Source organism: Haliotis rubra, unplaced genomic scaffold (assembly GCF_003918875.1).
Source record: "Haliotis rubra isolate DU_JTF1 unplaced genomic scaffold, ASM391887v1 Scf552, whole genome shotgun sequence".
NCBI lineage: Eukaryota > Metazoa > Mollusca > Gastropoda > Lepetellida > Haliotidae > Haliotis > Haliotis rubra.
In genome coordinates this window covers 709,158-730,549 of record NW_025767249.1, presented here as the reverse complement: position 1 = coordinate 730,549, position 21,392 = coordinate 709,158, and the positions used below count along the sequence as shown (strand labels likewise).

Below are 21,392 nucleotides of genomic sequence, written 5' to 3'. Positions count from 1 at the left end.
TACCCGGTCAACTTGCGTAGCCGAGATTCTTCGCCATCACAACCGCGTACAGCAATAATAACCGCAATATCTTTAAAGAACTCAGGTTATTGTGTCCGAAGATGAATAAAGTGCAAACACAGTTGTGGGCGTTAAGCAATACGCACTAAACTTCGATCAACGTACCGTGCGCATCACCAGCCAGTATCGTATTGCAGCGATTTGAAAGAAAGTCAATATTGAATCTCTTTGCGTGAAGTGCCTTAAATGCAGCCGCAAGAAAGTTGCATGGTCTCAGTTGAGGCCGAAAAGATAGCGATATCCATGATCGAGAACGCGCATTGCTGCTGATATTAGCGCCAGTTGATAACGATAATAATAATGGGTCGTAAAATAAAAGCAACAAAGCCTTTTGGTGCGTATTTCGAAGTTCGTTGCGTTTCGTCATTCGTATAGATTTTGCCTGTTACCATTTCAACCTGTATATTCACTGCTGGCATGATTGCCGTAATAACGCGTCGTAATTGAAATCAATATAACCGGCAGTTACCGTTGTCGTTCTAATGATTTTTCGATTCATGCATCTGCAGCCACATCAACAATGTTGGTATCAACAACTATATCTGGTAATTTTGTCAAAATGTTAAAGAATGTCAGCGTTATGTCCTCAACTTCATTCATCAATAAGCAATCACTGTTTCACCACGCCCGAAATAATGGTAACTGACAGAAAAATGGACAGTATACATGTCATGTCGAATATGAACATTGCGGAATGATTGTCCAATAGTGTATTGAGCGATTGCCGCTAATAAACAGTACATCGAAGCTTGATAGACAGATTGGTTCAGAAGCAGATGTCGTTAGGCAAACAGTTTTGAATTCGCTCATTATCAGAGTTTTCGTTTCTTTCAATAAACACAAAGATTGATCGCGAATGTTTTCATTAAAATGAAAAGTACAGAAGTAAGCTGGTCGAACATAACAAAATATTGAACTGATAAACCCGAAGATTCACGACCATGACAGCAGAGTCATCGAAGCCGATCTTCAGAGTCAATTCGAATTAAAAACGGCGTCATTTCCTAAACAATGTCGACATCGGCAACAATAAGAAGCCTGTCGAAAGGGTATTGTTTACAATCAGCATGAAGACAAACCAAAATCCGTTGGCGAACAGTTGCACACCACAGCGTGGCGAAGCGACACGACTACCCTCGTCATTACGCACAAAAAGATTACCGATTTCGGGTTTTATGGCGATCAGATAATTCTTCGCTGGTCGAAAATAAAACATAACAGCTCATCAGAAATGCACCAGTGCAGTTTCTTTACCGGCCTGTATCAGGCAATTTCAGTTCGAGTAATTAACCTCGCTGATCAATCAGATCAGTATTTCAGTTCGTAACAGGCTTACATCATCAAAGTTTATCAAAGCAGTTTTAAACGACTATTCGATGGATCATCTTTCGTGACGATTGATTTCGTCGCGGTAAGAATATGCATATTGAAGTTGAACGGTAATGCAGCTGTGTTTAATAAAAGAAGAAGGAATGGTGCTGAAAAGCTTGTTTGGCTTAAATCAAAATTGTTCGTTGGCCATTTTGCAGAAACATAACCGCATAAAGACTCGAAATGTTATCATACCTAAAAGCCAGGAGGCCGTTCGTTTATGATCCGCATCCTTTCTTCATAGTCAGTCACTGGGGTAAATTCGCTATTCGATTTCGTTGAAAGTCGTTTCTGGCTTCTGTGGGAGGAGGCTGTACCTCCCCGGTTAATATATCGATCATTGATCGAAACAAACTTCGAGTGGTTCATCGCTTCATGCATTCGCACTAAACTTTTGATTCGTTCATCATCAATCTAAGATCATGTCTTGTTCCTTATCTCATACTGGTCGCCAAACAAATACTTCGTTAGTATAGGTTGCTGTGTGTCTTTGTTCATCGAAAGTTCACCCCGAGTTGGTACCTGTAAATTATTCATTCATATGAAGATTCGGTATAACAAGAAGCCTTCAACCGCCTCTGGTAAAGAGTGAACCTTTTCAAGGTTGCCGGTTATTGAGCTAAACATATATGTCTTCTCCGTTTTTCTTCGCTCATTGTTGACAAGTTTATCTAACATTAACTGCTGATTAAAAATGAAACAATGAATTACAGTATAAAACAAAGAATTTAAAGTTCCATTAAGAAATATATTAATATAATAAATTTACAGATGGCGTAAGCATACCTAGAATGTCAGATATCAGCTTCATATTGTTAGCAAACGCCGTCTAACAGCTTCTTAAACATAGTTGAATAAACACCGCAAACATAAAGATGCGCTTCCATATACTACGGCAAGCCATTAACATGCTTCAAGCTCGCTACATTTGGCCTGGCTTCTGCCAAAATACAGAGCCGTTATCTCGGCAATTCTGTGAAGATACTGTTCTGGATTCAACGACAGGCACATGCCACCGCGCCACCATCCCTTTAATCCATCTGCAAATAAGGATTTTGCATGTAATTATACTTATTTCTTAATTGACCAAATTCTTGCTTCATACTGTAATTCATTTGTTTCTGATTTTTTAAATGCAGTTAATGTTAGGTCAACTTTAAAATGGAACCAATTGCCAAGGCGAAGAAGAGAGAAACGGGAAGGAGCCATATGCTTCACAAGCTCAATGCCAAAAGCAGCAGAAAGAAAAAAGGTTTCACTCTTATACCAAGAGTGCGAAACAAAGAAGGCTTCTTGCCATGCCAGATCTACATATAGTGAGTAAAGACACAGTTATATGCGGGGTTGGACTCATTGGAATAAAGCTTTGTAATATACTGTAAAGTTAATTTGATACGGCGTTGTGTAAGAGATGGTAGGCCAGTAGAAACTGCACTGAACCTAGATATTTCTTGATAACAGGCCAAATTTGTGTTTAACCTGACCAGAAGGGTGTTATTGGTCACCATAAAACCCAAAGAAAATCAAGGTTGGGGAAATATATTTTTTGTGCATGGTGTTGGGGGTGGGGTCTATTGTCTTTTCACCCACATTTTAGCATGAATGCGCTTGTCACGGCTACATAGTTCATAACAAATTTTTGGTTTATCTTCATACTGGTTAGTATTTTCATTTATAAAGAAGCCTACTTTCAACAAAATGTAAAATATTTTAATTATTTACCGATGTCGGCCATCTTGAATTTAAAATGGCCGCCATTTTAATTCAAGATGGCCGCCATATCACAATCAAGAAGGTCAGCTTCTATTGACTCTACTGTCATGAGGTCGTGAATCTCAAGGTTTATGGTTTCAATAATTTTTGTTATATTTCATTAACTTGCTCTTTACATTGCCTCATTTCAATAAGAAACATTCACTGACATCAATCTTTTGTAATGTTTGAATGAGTTTTTGATCAAAACTCTGTGTGAAGGAAATGGAGCGAGATGCAAAACTGTTTGCCTTTCTTGACATCAGTTTGCTTCTGGTTAATCCTGTCTATCAAATACATTGTTGTACCTGACTGATGCTGTTGGCAATCTCATAATACACTGAATATTTTGGACAGTATCATTCCACATGTGATCGTCTTAAGCTCCATTAATTATGACATATGTATACGTATCCATTTTCTGTCAGTTACACTTTATTTCGAGGCGTGAGTAGACAGAATATGATAGTGATTGCTGTGAATAATGCGGGCCGAAGTTATAAATATCTGAGGGACACACGATTTCACTGCAGCTAATAGAAACATTCTTTTTTAACATTTTGAGTAAAATTACCGTCTCGTTGTTGATACCAACAGTGATTGTTATGACATAAAAAATAAAACAAACACAGGTGCACATTATGGATCAGTAAAATCTTTATTAGAACGGTAACGGTAACTGCCAGTTGTCTTGTGGTCTGAGTTGGCCGCGATTATTACCCCAAACAGAAGTCATCAGAACATACATACCAGCAATTGAAGATATACAGCAATGCAAAAATGAAATAACAAAATGCAGCAAAATGCAAAATTTATGTTTATTTTAAGTGAGCAAGCACAACCAATGTCCTTTCGAGACAGAAATGGTAGGCTCACACAAACTTATTTCCCTCTATTTATTTATTATTAATGGGGATTATTATTATAGTCAACCCACCAAGAACTCTTGTATAGCGCCAATATCCAGCTTAGCTCAGCAATGCGCTGTTGTTTTCCCTCGATCATAGGATGTCAATCTCAACGGCACATCATATTTTTCAACCTCAACTCCCTGAGGACCATACAACTCTTGCAGCCATTTAGGCGCAAAAGTTAATGTGGCTTTCTCATCCTTACGAGAAACCCATTCACAGCTGGGTGGACTGGGACACATAGTCACAGCACGTTGTCCAAGTTTAGTGCATGTTGCTGTACCCGCAACTTGGTGTTTGCACGTATTCATGCGGACACAATCTGGTCATATACCAACAGATTCGTGGGTTCTTTAAGTGTACAGGGTTGTGTACTGTACACTAGGGGTTGTGACAACACTGAAAGAGTCTGTACACAAAGTTGACTCCAGGTGGCTCGATCCCTGGCACCTTAAGCTCGCTGGATCACTAGCCTGGCGGTCTTAGATCGCTCGCCCATTGCAACCAACTATTTATAGATATAAGTTGTTACTGTGACTTCATGAATAGATTGGTTGCATGTTTGCTGTGATAAATCAGTGCCACCAAGACATCTGTGTCATCCGCTTCATCTGTGTCATCCACTTCTGTGTTGTTCTGTGCATGACACTATCAACATTGATCTTGCATATGTCAGCAATGGTACCAATACTTGCCATGGTATATGCTGGAGAAGTGCACATTCAACGACTACGCCTGGTGTTGTCTGTGTTCTTCATCTTTGTGGTACCGGTAATGTGAAAGCAGATATCTGGCCAGGACAGACTTGGGCATTTTCTCATGGATCCATCATCATGGAAGAAAGCTGGTGACACTGTTGCAAGTTCAAATGAGAAGACATCTGGAGATGGAGGACCACTCAAGAGTTATTGATAGTAATCGCTGACACAGCTCCATTGATGACATCCTCGGCTGTGCCCCGTCTGATAGGCGGACACACTTGTTCATGGTGGTAAATCAAATGTGACTACTTGTGATGCCTTCTTCAACACCTTTCCAAATGTCATCCCTGTCATATTTGTGCAGAGAGCTGTTATTTGGTTCATGCTGAATCCTTGTGGGTGATGTTGATTAAGTCTCCTTGAATTTTGCCTGCTCTGATTAGACATTGCTCTATGAACATCAGCCACAGCTTACTTGTCCTTGATGGTGATTTCTTCTGATCTTTCAGTTCAAGCAGTTGCACATGAAGCTGTTTGAGATTTTCATGGGCTGTATTATCAACTTGTGATTCATGATTCATGTCTGTCAAGGTCACAACACTTGGTCTCCCCTCTACTTCTGCAATAGTGATCCTTGATCCAAAATACTTAAGGAGGCGGCGTTTAACATGCTTCAGACTGTAGGGTGAGATCCCAGTAAGCAGATCAGCAGCATACAGATCCAACAGCTACTGTAGAGTGTACAGCTTTCCATTCTGCATACTTTCTGGCAGCAGCTCACACCAGGAACTGAAGGCTGTGTTCTTAATGTTTCTTGCTGAATCCTCAGAGTTTGTCCTTGCTGTCCTTTCATGCTCATGCAAAAAACACTCCATGCAATGTCTGTGGTATGTTGCCCTCAACTGCACCAATGTCACCAGCTGGAACATCAACTGCCTTATCATCAAGATCTTCTCTCTCACAGAAGTTGAGAACGGTCTCTTGCAGAATACTTTTTTTCCTCTGCTGAAAATATTGATATTGCTGATTGCTGAATTTCTATTTGGATGTTATTGAAGGTCTTCCAAATCACTCCTATTTGCATAAATAAGGCAGTGAGTTCAGTAGTTGTTAAAGTACTGTTCCCTGATCTCAATACACATGGCTGGGTATTTTCATTGATGTCTATTTTGTGAGCTTTCAGTATGGTCGATTATGCTGAGTATGACTTTCTGCATTTTCATGGACAAAAGTTATTTTTTTATTAAAGAGTTGATTGTAAAGAATCATTACAAAGAGTTAATACTTTGAGTAGAGTGTTCAAACCCTTGCCTCTTAGTTTCACTTCTCCTGAACCATTGTGACAAATGACACGTCATGTTGGAGATCGAAACATATCTGTAAAGAAAATAAAAAAATCAATTAAACTTATGATTAAACATAGGCATATTTGGACATGGTAATACATATTCTGTGGCCAATTATTATTTAGAAAATATATATAAACCTGTTTCACATCTTATATATTTCACTTACTGAGATACATAGTACACTCTATATTTTCCCAAAACATCTGCATGGAGTAAAAATAAATACAAATAAGCATATTTTGACATGGTAAATTACAAACAACTTTCTGTTTTAATAATCAATAAATAGAATGCATATTATGTATATTCACTTAAAGAACAGTGGAAATGAAATGATATTTCATCTAAACTTCAAACATAAAACTTTACTGGTTGTTTAACATGCAAGTTTGTTGCACATGTTTTGTAGTTTTGTAACATTATCTCAAACTATCTGCATTGATATACTGGGTTTCAATGGAGAATATAAACTCTTTCACTTGAAATATGTATTGAAATATCACCTAATAAGTAAAATATTCCTGAATTATATAGTTCCATAAAAATAACACTATCAAAAATATTTTGCAGGTGATATTCTAAGTAAAACAGTACATTTACATCTGAAGGGTTTTGACATACACATATCTATAATTTGTTGTCAAGAAAATATTTTCTGCAGTGTTTGACCTTGACCTCGGCATCAATACAGGCTTTTTATTAACTTGAAACATAATTACTTTTGGGGACTAATGTTAATTAATTAGGCAAGCATAATTGATGTATAATATCAATAAGTGCTATGTACCTTGTAGTGAGGTTATAATTCAATATAAACAACTAATTATGAAAAGTAAACATAGATGGCTGCAGTCTATTTATAGTAACACCATGAAAAAAGATCTTGAAGTCTTTGATTTGACTCTAATGTGTGTAAAAACTAGCCCAGAATTAACTTGCCAGTATATGGCTATTATTTGTACTGCATGTAACTTTGTAACTGTAAGTTAAAATCATACTTGCAGAATATAACATTGATAGTTTGGCACTGTCATCATGTTTCTGCTTAGTGGTTGCAAAGTCACCTTCTTCTATTTTTATTTAATATATGTCCATGCTTAACATGTGGATATTGCATCTGAGGGTTATTTATATGCATTTGGTAAATTTCTGTGTTCAATTTTATTCATACATACCCAGATTTGGTCCACTTTGACAGGAGCTTGGCAGTTGACAGCTGTTTGTTTACATAGCAACGGTGCTATCTTCTTACAACTGTTTTTGTGTAGTTTGCTGAAAACAAAGCTTTGGGACCTTTTTTGGACACCCCCAAAAACATATTTCCCCACTCTTGATTTTTCTTGGGTTTTGTGTACATGATAAATAGACACCAGAGAACAGTATTCTGCAATAATTGGCCTGTTATCACAAATGTCTAGGTTATTTTATTTTGACGTTGGATATAAAGTGAGGCGATTTCTACTGCTATAGATTGCTAACAACTGAAGGTAGATCACCATACTAGGGACCATGGGGACTAACAACTGAAGGTACAGTTACTTTTGCTTCCTGCATGGACCCTAGCTGGATTTACACCATCCCTCAGCTATTAGCAATTTTAGATATTCAAGCCACAAATTAAAAGAACATATATTCTACGATTAAAATAACAGTAGATTTAAATTTACTTTGAATGCTTTGGGACTTACGTACCCTCTCAGGAGGACAATAATTTTACAGTACTTCAACCCCCTTTGAGGGCACAGCCACTAACAATCTCAGTTATTAATCTAAACTACCAACAATAAAATATTTAACTATTTACAGATCAGTAAGCAAATCTAATTCTTTTAAAAATTCAACTATTAAATGATAATTAACATTATAAAAAAGATCCTTCAAAGTTTTGACATTGAAATAGATATCCCTTGTGATGGAATATTCAACACAGTCAAGCAGGACATGCTTGACCGTGATTCGTTCATCACAAGGGATACAAAACGGAGGATCCTCACCTTTCAATAGGTACTCATGAGTATATCTTGTGTGGCCAATACGACATCGTCGTATGATGACCTCTTCAAATCTGGACTGACAACCCAAGTAGGTGTAACCGATAGTTGGTTTGATTGCATGTAATTTATTGATACCTACTTGGGCATCCCACTTCTTTTGCATCAGATCGCGGATGTATGTTCTAATGCTGGCTTTATAATCCGAGTATGGGATCAGAAGTGGTGTCACAGATTTGTTGAGTGCTGCCTTGGCAGCTAGATCGGCCATTGTGTTGCCAGAAATGCCAACGTGGCTGGGTAACCAACAAAAGACGATGTCGCATTGGCCAGTAGCAAGATCATTATATAATTCGATTATTTCAATTAAAAGTGGATGTTTGCAAGAGAGATTTTTAATTGCCTGAAGGCAAGAAAGAGAGTCAGAAAATATTATATATTGTTTATATTTACGGTGTTTATTAATATATTTAAGAGCTGTTAAGATGGCGTTTGCTTCTGCTGTGAAAATTGAACTGTCATTGGGTAGTCTGGAAGATATTGTTTTGGACCCAATGACAGTGGCACAAGCAACCGCGCCACCATCCTTGGATCCATCTGTATATAAGGATTTATAGGTATTATATTTGTTTCTTAATTGACTAAATTCTTGTTTATATTGTAAATCATTAGTTTCGGATTTTTAAATGTGGTTAATGTTAAGTCAACTTCTGGCCTCACCAATTGCCAAGGAGGAGAAGAAAGAAGACGAGAAGGAGATATATTCTCCAGCTCAATGCCAGCAGCAGAAAGGAATGGTTTAATTCTGTGCCCAAGAGGCGGAACAAGAGAAGGCTTTTGTTATACAAATCCTCATAAAGAGGATTGAAGACACAATTAAATGCAGGATTAGATTCGTTTGAATATAGTTTAGTAATATATTGTAAGGATAATTTAATACGGCGTTGGGAAATCGAAGGCTCATCTGCCTCAACATAGAGACTATCAACTGGAGAGGTTCTAAATGATCCAAGACAAAGTCTTAGACCTTGGTGGTGAACAGAATCAAGTAATTTAAGGTTGCTTTTGCAGGCTCCGCCATATACGATCGAACCATAATCAAGTTTAGATCGTACCAATGATCGGTATAAGTGAAGGAGGGTAGTTTGATCCCTCCCACTTTGAGTTGGAAACAACTTTTAACAAATCGAGAGCCTTCAGGCATTTAGTTTTAAGTGCTCTAATATGTGGTAGAAACGTTAAGTGTGAGTCAAAATAATACCCAAGAACTTGGCCTCCTTCACAACTTTGATAGGAGTGCCATTTAGAGATAGTTCCGGTCTTTATGCGGCTTATATTTTCTACAAAAGTGTAGACAATTAGTTTTGGACTTGGAAAATTTAAAACCGTTTTCAAGACACCATTTATGTATTTTATTTAAACACAGCTGCAGTTGCCGTTCAATAGTATGCATATTCTTACCACGACAAGAAATATTAAAATCATCCACAAAAAGTGATCCATCTATTGAATCATTTAAAACCTTGGATAAACTGTTAATTTTGATGCTAAAAAGTGTGACAGACAAAATACTGCCTTGTGGGACACCCTGATCCTGATTATAATGGTCAGACAGGGTAGAACCCACGCGGACTTGAAATTGCCTGTCAGCTAAAAACTTGATATAAATTGAGGCAAACGGCCTCTCAATCCAAAATCGTGTAAATCTCTTAAAATACCATGTTTCCATGTAGTGTCATATGCTTTTTCTAAGTCGAAAAAGATCGACACTGCATGTTGTTTATTAATCATGGCATTTTTTACAAAAGACTCTAAACGTACTAAATGATCGATGGTACTACGGTTTTTACGGAAACCACATTGTATATTAGTTATAAGGTTATTGGTTTCCAAGTACCAAACAAGTCTGTTGTTGATCATACGTTCCATGGTTTTGCAAACGCAGCTTGTCAGTGAAATTGGTCTATAATTAGAGGGATCTGTATGATCACGTCCAGGTTTAGGGATGGGCACAATGATAGCATCACGCCACGACGAAGGGAAATTTCCAGTTGTCCAAATATCATCAAAAATATGTAACAGTGTCTCCAAACATGACTCTGGCAAGTGCTTCAGGAGTTGATAATGTATGTTATCAGCTCCAGAAGCAGTATCGTGAGCCTGATCAAGAGCGGTATGAAGCTCATGTATCGAAAAGGTTTCATTGTAGTCTTCCCCGTTATCTGAATTGAAATTAATAGCTTTCTTTTCTTGCTGTTTTTGATATTTTGGAATTCAGGTACATAATTTGCTGAGGAAGAATGTTTGGCCAACGTCTCACCAAGTTTATTTGCAATATCTGATTTACTAGTCAATAATGTGTTCCCATCTTTTAGATGGTGGATGCTAGATTTAGAGCCCTTACCCTTGATTTTCTGGATCATATTCCACACCTTTGATATAGGTGTGCGCGAATTAATCTTTGATATATAGTTTCGCCAAGATTGACGTTTACTTTGCTTGAAAGTGCGTCGAGCTTTGGCGTTTAAAATTTTAAATTTGTCCAAATTGTGGACCATAGGATGGCGACGGAAATAGTGCTCGGCTTTCTTCCGGGCCTTCCTAGCCTGTTTGCAGTCATTGGTAAACCATGGTTTTCGTACGTGAGGAATTGCAGAGGACTTTGGGATACACTCGTCAGCTATGTTATTTAGTTCATCTGCAAAACATTTTATGGCATCAGGAATGTCATTAAAAAGTTCAGGTTTCAGATTGTCAACACAGAGAGCTTCATATAAAGGCCAGTTAGCCTTTCTAAAATTCCATCTTGACGATGGAGGAACATCAGATGGATTCACAGGTGTCAGTATTGTTGGGAAGTGGTCACTTCCACAGAGGTCGTCATGGACCGACCATTCGAATTCACTCAGTAGGTTAGAGTCAGCAACAGTCAAGTCAAGAGCTGAATATGTTCCTGTGCCAGGATGTAAATATGTCTGTGAACCGTCATTATAAATGCATAAATCATTATTTGAAATAAAATCCTCCAGTAATTTACCTTTGGTGTTTGTATTAATACCACCCCAGAGTGGGTTGTGGCCATTTAAATCCCCCATGATTAAACAGGGTTTAGGTAGTTGATCATAAAGAGCTTGTAAATCTGAAAGTTGAACAGTTGATGAAGGCGGAATGTATAGAGAGCACAAAGTAAAAGCAACCTGTAATGTAAGGCGAACTGCAACGGTCTGGAGATTTGTTTTAAGTGGGACAGGGCTATGTATAATATTGTTCCTCACCAAAATTGATGCTCCACCAGACGCTCTATCGCCAGGAGGAGAGAAATAATGATATGCACTGAACTGACGTAGGTCAAAATTATCTGCCTGTTTCAGATGGGTTTCTTGTATGCAGAACGCTGATGGTTTGAAATCTTGGACTAATAGATGTAACTCGTTTAAATTAGTCCTAATTCCTCTACAATTCCATTGAATTAGAGGTGAAGCCATTATTTCTTTGGCGGATGGACAGGAGATCTACCCCTCACCTTCCTTGAGGGTGACAAGCTATGTGTCCTACCATGGCTGTGGTCGGACACATCCATGTCCTCAAGGGATCCAAACTTATTGTAAAGTTTGACCTGGTTAGTCGACCCTTTTGGGGCTCTGTGACTTTGATTCTTTTTTGTTTTCATAGTTTGGTTTGGATTGATTCTTCACAGTTACTTTCACATTTTTGTCAGATGGTTGCTTCTGAAATGAGGATGTGTCTGTCTCAGAAAGTGCCTTAGACGGAGTGATAGTTTGCAAAGGCATGGTTTGAGCACTTGAAGTCACCTTTGAAGGTCTCGCTTGAATTTCAGCAGTTACCAAGGTAGGAGCAGAAGTCCTAGCCCACGTATAGTCGGTTTGGCAACCTACTGAAGTATATGAAACATTTTTTTGGTGTAGAGGGCTGAACCGAAGCCGAAACAGTGGCAGCATAACTTGGACCTAAATGTTCTTGAGCAAGAACAATCTGTTTAGCTTCAAAGAAGGACACGTTTCGCTCATGCTTCACTCGCGAAATTTTGATTGCAACTTCCAGGAAGGACATTCCTTGAAGAAGAAGGATGGCAACCTGCACAGTTGACACAAAGAGGTGTTTTGTCACAAAGGATACTGTCTTCGCATGTTCCAGCACATCGATGACATGCAGCTGGATTGTTGCAAGACTTGGCCCCGTGACCATACTTCTGACAAGTATAGCATCTTAAAGGATTGGGGATGAAAGTATCCACCCTCAAGTTGCAATAACCTGCTTTCAGTGATTGTGGGTGAACTGGCATACAAAACGTGAACAAATAAGTATTTGTTTTCAAGGTTTCATTATTCTTTTAGCCGTGAATCGTTTGACATGAGTTACCCCTTGAGAATGCAATTCGGTAACGATTTCAATATCGCTCATGTCTGATAGGCAACGTCCATTATCACGGACGATGCCTTTGCTGCTATTCAATGTCCTGTGAGGGGACACCTCCACAGGAACATTTGCTAAAGATGTTGTTTTCAGAAGAATGTTGGATTGGATTGGTTTCCTGCATTCGATTAGCAGGGAGCCAGATCGCAACTTTTTTATTTCTTTAACGTCTCCGGCCAAACCTTCGATACCCTTTGCAACAGCAAAGGGATTCAGTTTAACAGGGCCACCATCGGGGGCACACATGACTACAAAGCGAGGCCAATTTTCAGGGTTGGTGATAATACTTTGAGCTTCATCCTCTGAAGACAATGAATCATCTGATTCATGTGAGCGTTTTTTGAGTGGGGGTGCCATGGTTAAAGTATATATGATTCACCCTCCTAGCTCCCCACCCACCATGGAGTGTCAACAAGGACGATGCCTCATGTCTATGGGTCTCCAACAGACGGCACCAGGGATACTAGGAGGGTATACTCAAGCAGAAAAAATCTTGAAAAGATAAATTCTACCGGATTGGCCCATGAGCCACCGCCTTCTGGGCATACGACTCTAGGCAAAAACATACATGAAATAGTGTATTTGAAATTATCATATCAAAATTGGCCAAGACTTAAAAATATCATTATATAAATCCAAAAATTTTGTGTAACAATTCATAATTGTAGTACACACAGGGCTTGGCGTGACCAGCCGATTGGTTGAACCGGGCCAGTTCAACCACCCGTCTAGGTGAAGTAAGGGGCGAAGTGGTGTGTTGGGCAAAGGAACACTGTTCCTGGAACCAGTGCCCTCAACCACCAGCCTCCCGTCCTCCACCGACACAGGGGCGCAACCCACGGCAAACGGGTTGGTGGACCAAATATGCCCCCGGGTCCACAACGGGGGGTTGAAGGGCTCTTAGCGTTACCCAGCACCCACCACGAGGAGGTGGCCCTTCACGGGTGCCTTGTCTAAATAAAGTAGAGAGTATTATTAATTAATGTATCTACTAATCGGAAATAACTTCTCTCTCCTTTCAATTTAGTAACTCACTGCAACCCTATAAGTATGGTAGTTTGCAAAGTATGGGCAGTCGCAATGGCTAACCTGAGTGAGTTAAGATTTAACGTCACATCGGCAATATTTCAGCCATATCGTGACGAGAACATTCGATATTAGAATGAAATATATGTATATTATAAAAAACCTGCCGACGAAGGGCAGTAAAACAACTAGAATATCACAGATATCAATATAAAACTAGCGAACAAAGCTAAAATATTCCAATTAAAGAAGACAATACAATGTAAAAATGGGCTATAGATCGCCAACAACTGAAGGTAGATCACCAAACTAGGGACCATGGGGACTTACAGTACCTTGGCTACCTGCATGGACCCTAATTGGATTTACACCATCCCTTCAGCTGCTGGCGATTGTAAGGAATGTTAGCTACAATTAAAATTACAAGAATGCTACGATTAAAAACCTGGTACTCTTAAATTGACTTTGAAAGTTTTGGGACTTACGTACCCCCTCAGGAGGACAATAATTTTACGCTACGTCAACCCCCTTTGAGGGTACAGCCACTAACAATCTCAGTTACTAATTTAAACTACCAATAATAAAATATTTAACTATTTACAAATCAGTCAACAAATCTAATTTTTTTAAAAATGCAATAATTAAATGAGGACTGACATTATTAAAAAGATCCTTCAGAGTTTTGGATGTGAAATAGATATCCCTTGTGATGGAATATTCAATGCAGTCAAGCAAGACATGCTTGACTGTGATCCTTTCATCACAAGGGATACAAAACGGAGGATCTTCGCCTTCAATAAATATTCATGAGTATATCTGGTATGGCCAATGCGACATCGTCGCATAATGACCTCCTCAAATCTGGACTGACAACCCAAGTAGGTGTAACCAATGTAGGGTTTTATTGCATGTAATTTATTAATACCTACTTGGGTGTCCCACTTCTTTTGCATTAGATCGCGGATGTATGTTCTAATGCTGGCTTTATAATCAGAGTATGGGATAAGAAGTGGTGTCACAGATTTGTTGAGGGCTGCCTTAGCAGCAATATCAGCCATCGTGTTCCCAGAAATTCCAACGTGGCTGGGTAACCAACAAAAGACGATGTCGCATTGGCCAGTAGCAAGTTCATTGTACAATTCAATAATTTCTAATAAAAGTGGATGTTTGCAAGAAAGATTTTTAATAGCCTGAAGACACGAAAGAGAATCTGAAAAGATGATATATTGTTTATATTTACGGTGTTTATTAATATATTTAAGAGCTGTTAAGATGGCGTTTGCTTCTGCTGTAAATATAGAGCTGTTATCCGGTATTCTAGAAGATATTGTTCGGGATCCAACGACAGTGGCACATGCCACTGCGCCACCATCCTTGGACCCATCTGTAAATAAGGATTTGTATGTAGTATATTTATTTCTTAATTGACTAAATTCTTGTTTATACTGTAATTCATTTGTTTCTGATTTTTTTAAATGTATTTAATGTTAGGTCAACTTGTGGCCTTACCAATTGCCAAGGCGGAGAAGAAAGAAAACGGGAAGGAGCTATATGTTCTAGCTCAATGCCAGCAGCAGAAAGAAAAGGTTTCACTCTTATACCAAGAGGCGGAACAAGAGAAGGCTTCTTGTTATACAGATCTTCATATAGTGGATTAAAGACAGAGTTATATGCAGGGTTTGACTCATTGGAATAAAGTTTTGTAATATACTGTAAAGTTAATTTTATGCGGCGTTGTGTAAGAGACGGCTCATCAGCCTCGACGTAGAGGCTGTCAACAGGTGAAGTTCTAAAGGAACCAAGACATAGTCTTAGACCTTGGTGGTGGACAGAATCTAAAAGTTTTAAATTACTGTTGCAGGCTCCACCATAAACGATGGAGCCATAATCAAGTTTGGAACGTACCAATGATCGATATAATTGTAGGAGGGTAGCTTGATCCCCTCCCCACTTAGAATTGGAAACAACTTTCAACAAGTCAAGTGCCTTCAGGCATTTAGTTTTAAGAGATTTAATATGCGGCAGAAACGTTAAATGAGAGTCAAAAATTAAGCCCAAGAACTTGGCCTCCTTTACAACTTTGATGGGAGTGCCATTGAGAAACAGTTCCGGGTCTTTATGCGGTTTATATTTTCTACAAAAATGTATACAATTAGTTTTGGATTTAGAAAATTTAAAACCGTTTTCAAGACACCATTTATGTATTTTATTTAAACACAGCTGCATTTGCCGTTCAATAGTATGCATATTCTTACCGCGACAAGAAATATTAAAATCATCCACAAAAAAGTGACCCATCAATAGAATCGTTTAAAACCTTTGATAAACTGTTTATCTTGATACTAAACAATGTGACAGACAAAATACTGCCTTGCGGGACACCCTGATCCTGATTGTAATGGTCAGACAGGGTAGAACCCACTCGGACTTGAAATTGCCTGTCATTTAAAAAGTTGGATATAAATTGAGGCAAACGGCCTCGTAATCCAAAGTCATGTAAATCCTTTAAAATCCCATGTTTCCATGTTGTGTCGTATGCTTTTTCTAAATCGAAAAAGATCGACACTGCATGCTGTTTATTAATTATGGCATTTTTCACAAAAGATTCTAAGCGCACTAAATGATCGATGGTACTACGGTTTTTACGGAAACCACATTGTATATTAGTTATAAGGTTATTGGTTTCCAAGTACCAAACAAGTCTGTTGTTGATCATGCGTTCCATGGTCTTGCAAACACAGCTAGTTAATGAAATTGGCCTATAATTGGAAGGATCAGTATGATCACGTCCAGGTTTAGGGATGGGCACAATTATAGCATCGCGCCACGACGACGGAAATTGTCCAGATGTCCAAATGTGATCAAAAATAGATAAGAGCGTCTCTAAACATGATTCAGGTAACTGTTTCAGGAGTTGATAATGTATACCATCAGCTCCTGAAGCAGTATCATGAGCTTGGTCAAGAGCAGTATGAAGTTCATGTATCGAAAAGGTTTCATTGTAGTCTTCCCCATTGTCTGAATTGAAATTAATAGATTTCTTTTCCTGCTGTCTTTGATATTTCTGGAATTCAGGTACATAGTTTGATGAGGAAGAATGTTTGGCCAAAGTTTCTCCAAGTTTATTTGCTATGTCAGATTTATCAGTTAATAATTCATCTCCATTTTTTTAGATGCTTAATGCTAGATTTAGAGCCCTTTCCTTTTATTTTCTGAATCATGTTCCACACCTTTGATATTGGCGTGCGCGAATTGATGTTTGAGACATAGTTTCGCCAAGATTGGCGTTTATTTTGTTTAAAAGTACGCCGTGCTTTGGCGTTTAAAATTCTAAATTTGTTTAAATTGTGGACCATAGGATGGCGACGGAAATAATGTTCAGCTTTCTTCCGTGCCTTGCGAGCTTGTTTGCATTCAGCGTTAAACCATGGTTTACGTACATGAGGAACTGCAGAGGATTTGGGGATACACTTGTCAGCTATGTGTCTGAGCTCATCTGAAAAACATTTGATGGCATCAGGAAGATCATGAAAAAGTTCAGGTTTGAGTTTGTCAGCACAGAAAGTTTCATATAAAGGCCAGTTAGCCTTCTTAAAGTTCCATCTTGATGATGGAGGAACATCAGATGGATTCACGGGTTTGAGAATTGTTGGGAAATGGTCACTTCCACACAGGTCGTCGTGGACTGACCACTCAAATTCACTCAATAAGTCTGAGTCAGTAATTGATAAATCAAGGGCTGAATAAGTTCCTGTGCCAGGATGTAAATATGTGCTAGAACCGTCATTATATATGCATACATCATTATCTGAACAGAAGTCTTCTAATAGTTTACCTTTAGCATTAGTTGTTGTACCACCCCAGAGCGGGTTGTGGCCATTTACATCTCCCATAATGATACAAGGTTTTGGGAGTTGGTCATATAAATTTTGAAGGTCAGTCTTCCGAAGAGTCGAAGACGGTGAGATGTACAATGAGCATAATGTGAACGCAACATGTAACGTCAGTCGTACGGCAACCGCCTGGAGACCAGTATTAAGTATAACAGGGCTATGAATAACATTTTGCTTGACAAGGATCGAAGATCCTCCAGTGGCCCGATCACCTGGAGGTGAAAAGGAATGGTATGCATTGAAATGACGTAAATCGAATGTATCCGTCTGTTTTAAATATGTCTCCTGGAGACAGATGGCTGATGGTGTGAAGTCCTGGACTAATAGCTGCAAATCATTCAAATTATTCCTTAGTCCTCTGCAGTTCCATTGTACAATATTATTCAAAGACATTATCTTTTTGGGGGGATTTATTGGGGATCTACCCCGCACTTTTTTGGAGGGCGACAAGCTATGTGCCCTAGGATGGACGTTTTCACATACGTCCATGGCCTCAAGAGATCCATATTTGTTGTACAGCTGAATTTTATTTTCCGACCCTTTTGGGGCTCTGCCACTGTGTTTTTGCTTCGGTTTAGTTTTGCCTTAACAATGTCTTGAGAATCAGATGAAGATTGAGACTGTGAACAGGACTGAGAGGATGACTTATGATCTGAAGATGACCCTGCCTGCCTTTCAGATGTACTAGGAAGTGGTTCAGCTGTCTGAGTAGATATGGCAGTTGAAATAATTTGAGGAGAATCTGTTGTAACCCATGTTAAGTTGGTCTGACAACTTGCAGATAATTTGGTGACTGTAGAGTTTGCTTCTGACGTTCTGGCAATGGAAGCATAGCTTTGTGTTGGTTCTTTGCCTTGGACCAACTTCTTTGCATCTGCAAAACTAATATTTTGGGTGAATTTAATTCTGTTGATGGCCATTTGCTCTTTCCAAATAGGACAGTCTTTGAGAATGATGGGTGGTCCCCTGAGCAGTTAGTACATTTTTTTGTATCACTGTCACAATCTTCTGTTGTGTGTGTCTTTCCACCGCAGTGAGCACACACAACAGACAATGTGCAAGTATTCACGCCATGACCGAACTTTTGGCACTTGAAGCACCGAAGGGGATTCGGAATGTAAGTGTCAACATTGAGGTTACAGTAGCCTGCCTTCAGCGATTTGGGGGCAGTAGGTAAGGAAAAGGAAAACAGATAGGTGTTGGTTTTTATGGTTTCATTATTTTTACGGGTTGTAAAACGCTTAACATACAACACACCCTGATCTCTCATCTCGGAGACAATATCTAATTCCGACATGTCAGCCAGCAACCGATCACGGTCTCTGACGATTCCTTTGCTTGTGTTAAGTGTTTTGTGGGCCGTAACAGTGACTGGAATGCCGACAAAAGTTTCAATCTTCAACAGGTTGTTTGACTGGTGCCTTTTGCCGCACTCAATCAACAGCGCACCAGAACGTAATCGTTTAATAGTCTTCACATCTCCGGCAATGCCTTGGATACCCTTTGATACAGCAAATGGGTTTAACTTCAGCGGTGTCTTATCTTCGGTCTCAAGAACAAGAAAACGTGGCCAGTAATCGATTGAATTGGGCAGTCTAAGTTCGTTGTCAATAGGATCAGTATCAAGCTGACGTTTCGGGGAGTTTCGTAAGCCATAGCTAATAGATTATGGTTCAACATCCGAGCTCCCCACCCTCCACGGAGTATCACAAGGACAATGCTAAAAACAAGTGGGTCTCCGACTTGCAGCACCAAGGATACTCGGATGATATACTCAAGCAGAAGAGTTAGAAATAACTAATCTACCAGATTGGCCCATGAGCCACCGCCTTCTGGGCATAAGACTCTAGGCAAAGTTAATAATAACATATTTCAAAAATCACAAACGTTTTGGATGAACAATGATGCCAAGTCCGAAACTGAAACAATTCCAAATCAAATGTGTGCAATGACATATAGATATATGTATAGTCCATACACAGGGCTTGGCGTGACCAGCCGATTGGTTGAACCGGGCCCATTCAACCACCCGTCTAGGTGAAGTCAGGGCCGAAGTGGTGTGTTGGGCAGAGGAACACTGTTCCTGGAACCAGTGCCCTCAACCACCAGACTACCTTCCTCCACCGACACAGGGGCGCAACCCACGGCAAACGGGTTGGTGGACCAAATATGCCCCCGGGTCCACAACGGGGGGTTGAAGGGCTCTTAGCGTTACCCAGCACCCACCACGAGGAGGTGGCCCTTCACGGGTGCCTTGTCTAAATAAAGTAGAGAGTATTATTAATTAATGTATCTACTAATCGGAAATAACTTCTCTCTCTCCTTTCAATTTAGTAACTCACTGCAACCCTATAAGTATGGTAGTTTGCAAAGTATGGGCAGTCGCAATGGCTAACCTACAGAAAGCAGAGTTCACGTTGTCGCAGAGAGGAGGAAAACAGGTTCTACACGGAGGTCACAAGTATCGACTGCACGTTGACAGACAGGTAGCCACTCACTGGAAGTGTATCATCGACAAGTGCAAGGGTAGATGCAGCACCATTGGGGATCACATCACTTCAGTATCAGAACACAACCATCCTCCACTAGTGAATGAAGAAGAGAGTCGACTTCTCACCAGACTTAGACAACGCGTTCAAGAAGAGATCAAGCCTGTCCAGCAAATCTACAATGAAGAGACCCAGAACCTAGACGAAGAAGCTGCTGCTACTGTTGCTTCCTTCTACAGTATCAAGTCTGGACTCTACCGTCAGCGTGCCAAGGTTCTTCCACCAGTCCCACGTACCCGTGCTGATGTAGACCTCACAGGTACCTTTTTAAGTATTAACTTATCTACTGATATTTTGCATAATGCTCAATTGATTTCTTGACAGTGTACTTCATTCATTCATTCATTCATCAAAAACAACGTCTAACATACTTGCTTGTTTTTAAGGTTCCTGGACTGAGACAACAGACGGACAACAGTTCCTGGTTGTAGACAGCGAAGATGAAGACAGGATCCTGATCTTCAGTACCGCAGAGATGCTGGACATCCTCGCCAATGCAGAAACCATCTACATGGACGGAACATTTTTGTGTGTCCCAGCCTGTGGCAACAAGTCTACATTGTGCACTGCCTTGTGGATGGACAGATGTTCCCAGTCGCCTTCTCCCTGCTGCCAAGCAAGTCTCGTGATACATACATTAGATTGTTTAACTACTTGAAGGACTCTGTGCTTGCTATTGTCGGCGTTGAACTTTCTCCCTCCGTTGTACAGACTGACTACGAAGCTGCTGCTATTGGAGCCACTGAGAGAGTCTTCCCGATGCAGAAGTCCGTGGATGCTACTTCCACTTCACCCAGGCGGTTTGGCGGCAGGTTTCAGAGAAAGGCCTTGTGAAAACCTACAAGGACAACCGTGCCTTCAACACCCACGTGCGACGTGCTGCAGCACTCCCCCTCCTCCCAGTGGATCAGATCCAAGATGCCTGGATGGAAGTATTGAACCAGTCTCCCGACGTTGACGGAATCGGCCAGTTCAACGACTACATCACATCTACATGGGTTGACTACGACGCAAGATTCCCACCTCGCATTTGGAATCAACATGGAAACACTGGGCCAAGAACAAACAATCACTTGGAGGGATTCCACCTTGATTTAAGAAGCTGGTTCAGAAGCACCACCCGAACATTTACGAGTTTGTGATCACAATGAAGAAGCTCGAGACAACAAACAGAGTGGCCAGAAGACAGATTGAGCATGGAGCAGCTGTCCGCCCAAGATCCAGACTCTACAAGAACCTGGACAGCCAGCCTGCACAGACTGCAGCAGCAACTGGAAACTGGCAGAAGATCACCGCTACAGTTTCTGGACGCGGCTGGACACCTGATCAAGTTGAACTGAACATTATGAAACTTT

The 21,392-nt window shown here is 39.9% G+C and overlaps 1 protein-coding gene and 1 long non-coding RNA gene across 2 annotated transcripts; one reads left to right on the top strand and one right to left on the bottom strand.

The window, feature by feature from the left end:
* Window positions 1-6,021: 6,021 nt before the first annotated feature.
* LOC124253797 lies at window positions 6,022-7,572 on the bottom strand. The gene is made up of 2 exons (XR_006892299.1): window positions 7,320-7,572; window positions 6,022-6,172 (listed from the first exon to the last, which is right to left on the bottom strand). It is a non-coding gene; the product is annotated as an uncharacterized LOC124253797 (long non-coding RNA).
* Window positions 7,573-19,814: 12,242 nt separating this feature from the next.
* LOC124253794 lies at window positions 19,815-20,871 on the top strand. The gene is made up of 3 exons (XM_046687642.1): window positions 19,815-20,296; window positions 20,424-20,653; window positions 20,749-20,871. Exons 1-3 carry the CDS (start codon window positions 19,846-19,848, stop codon window positions 20,869-20,871), a joined length of 804 nt encoding a protein of 267 aa, XP_046543598.1. The 5' UTR covers window positions 19,815-19,845.
* Window positions 20,872-21,392: the final 521 nt, after the last annotated feature.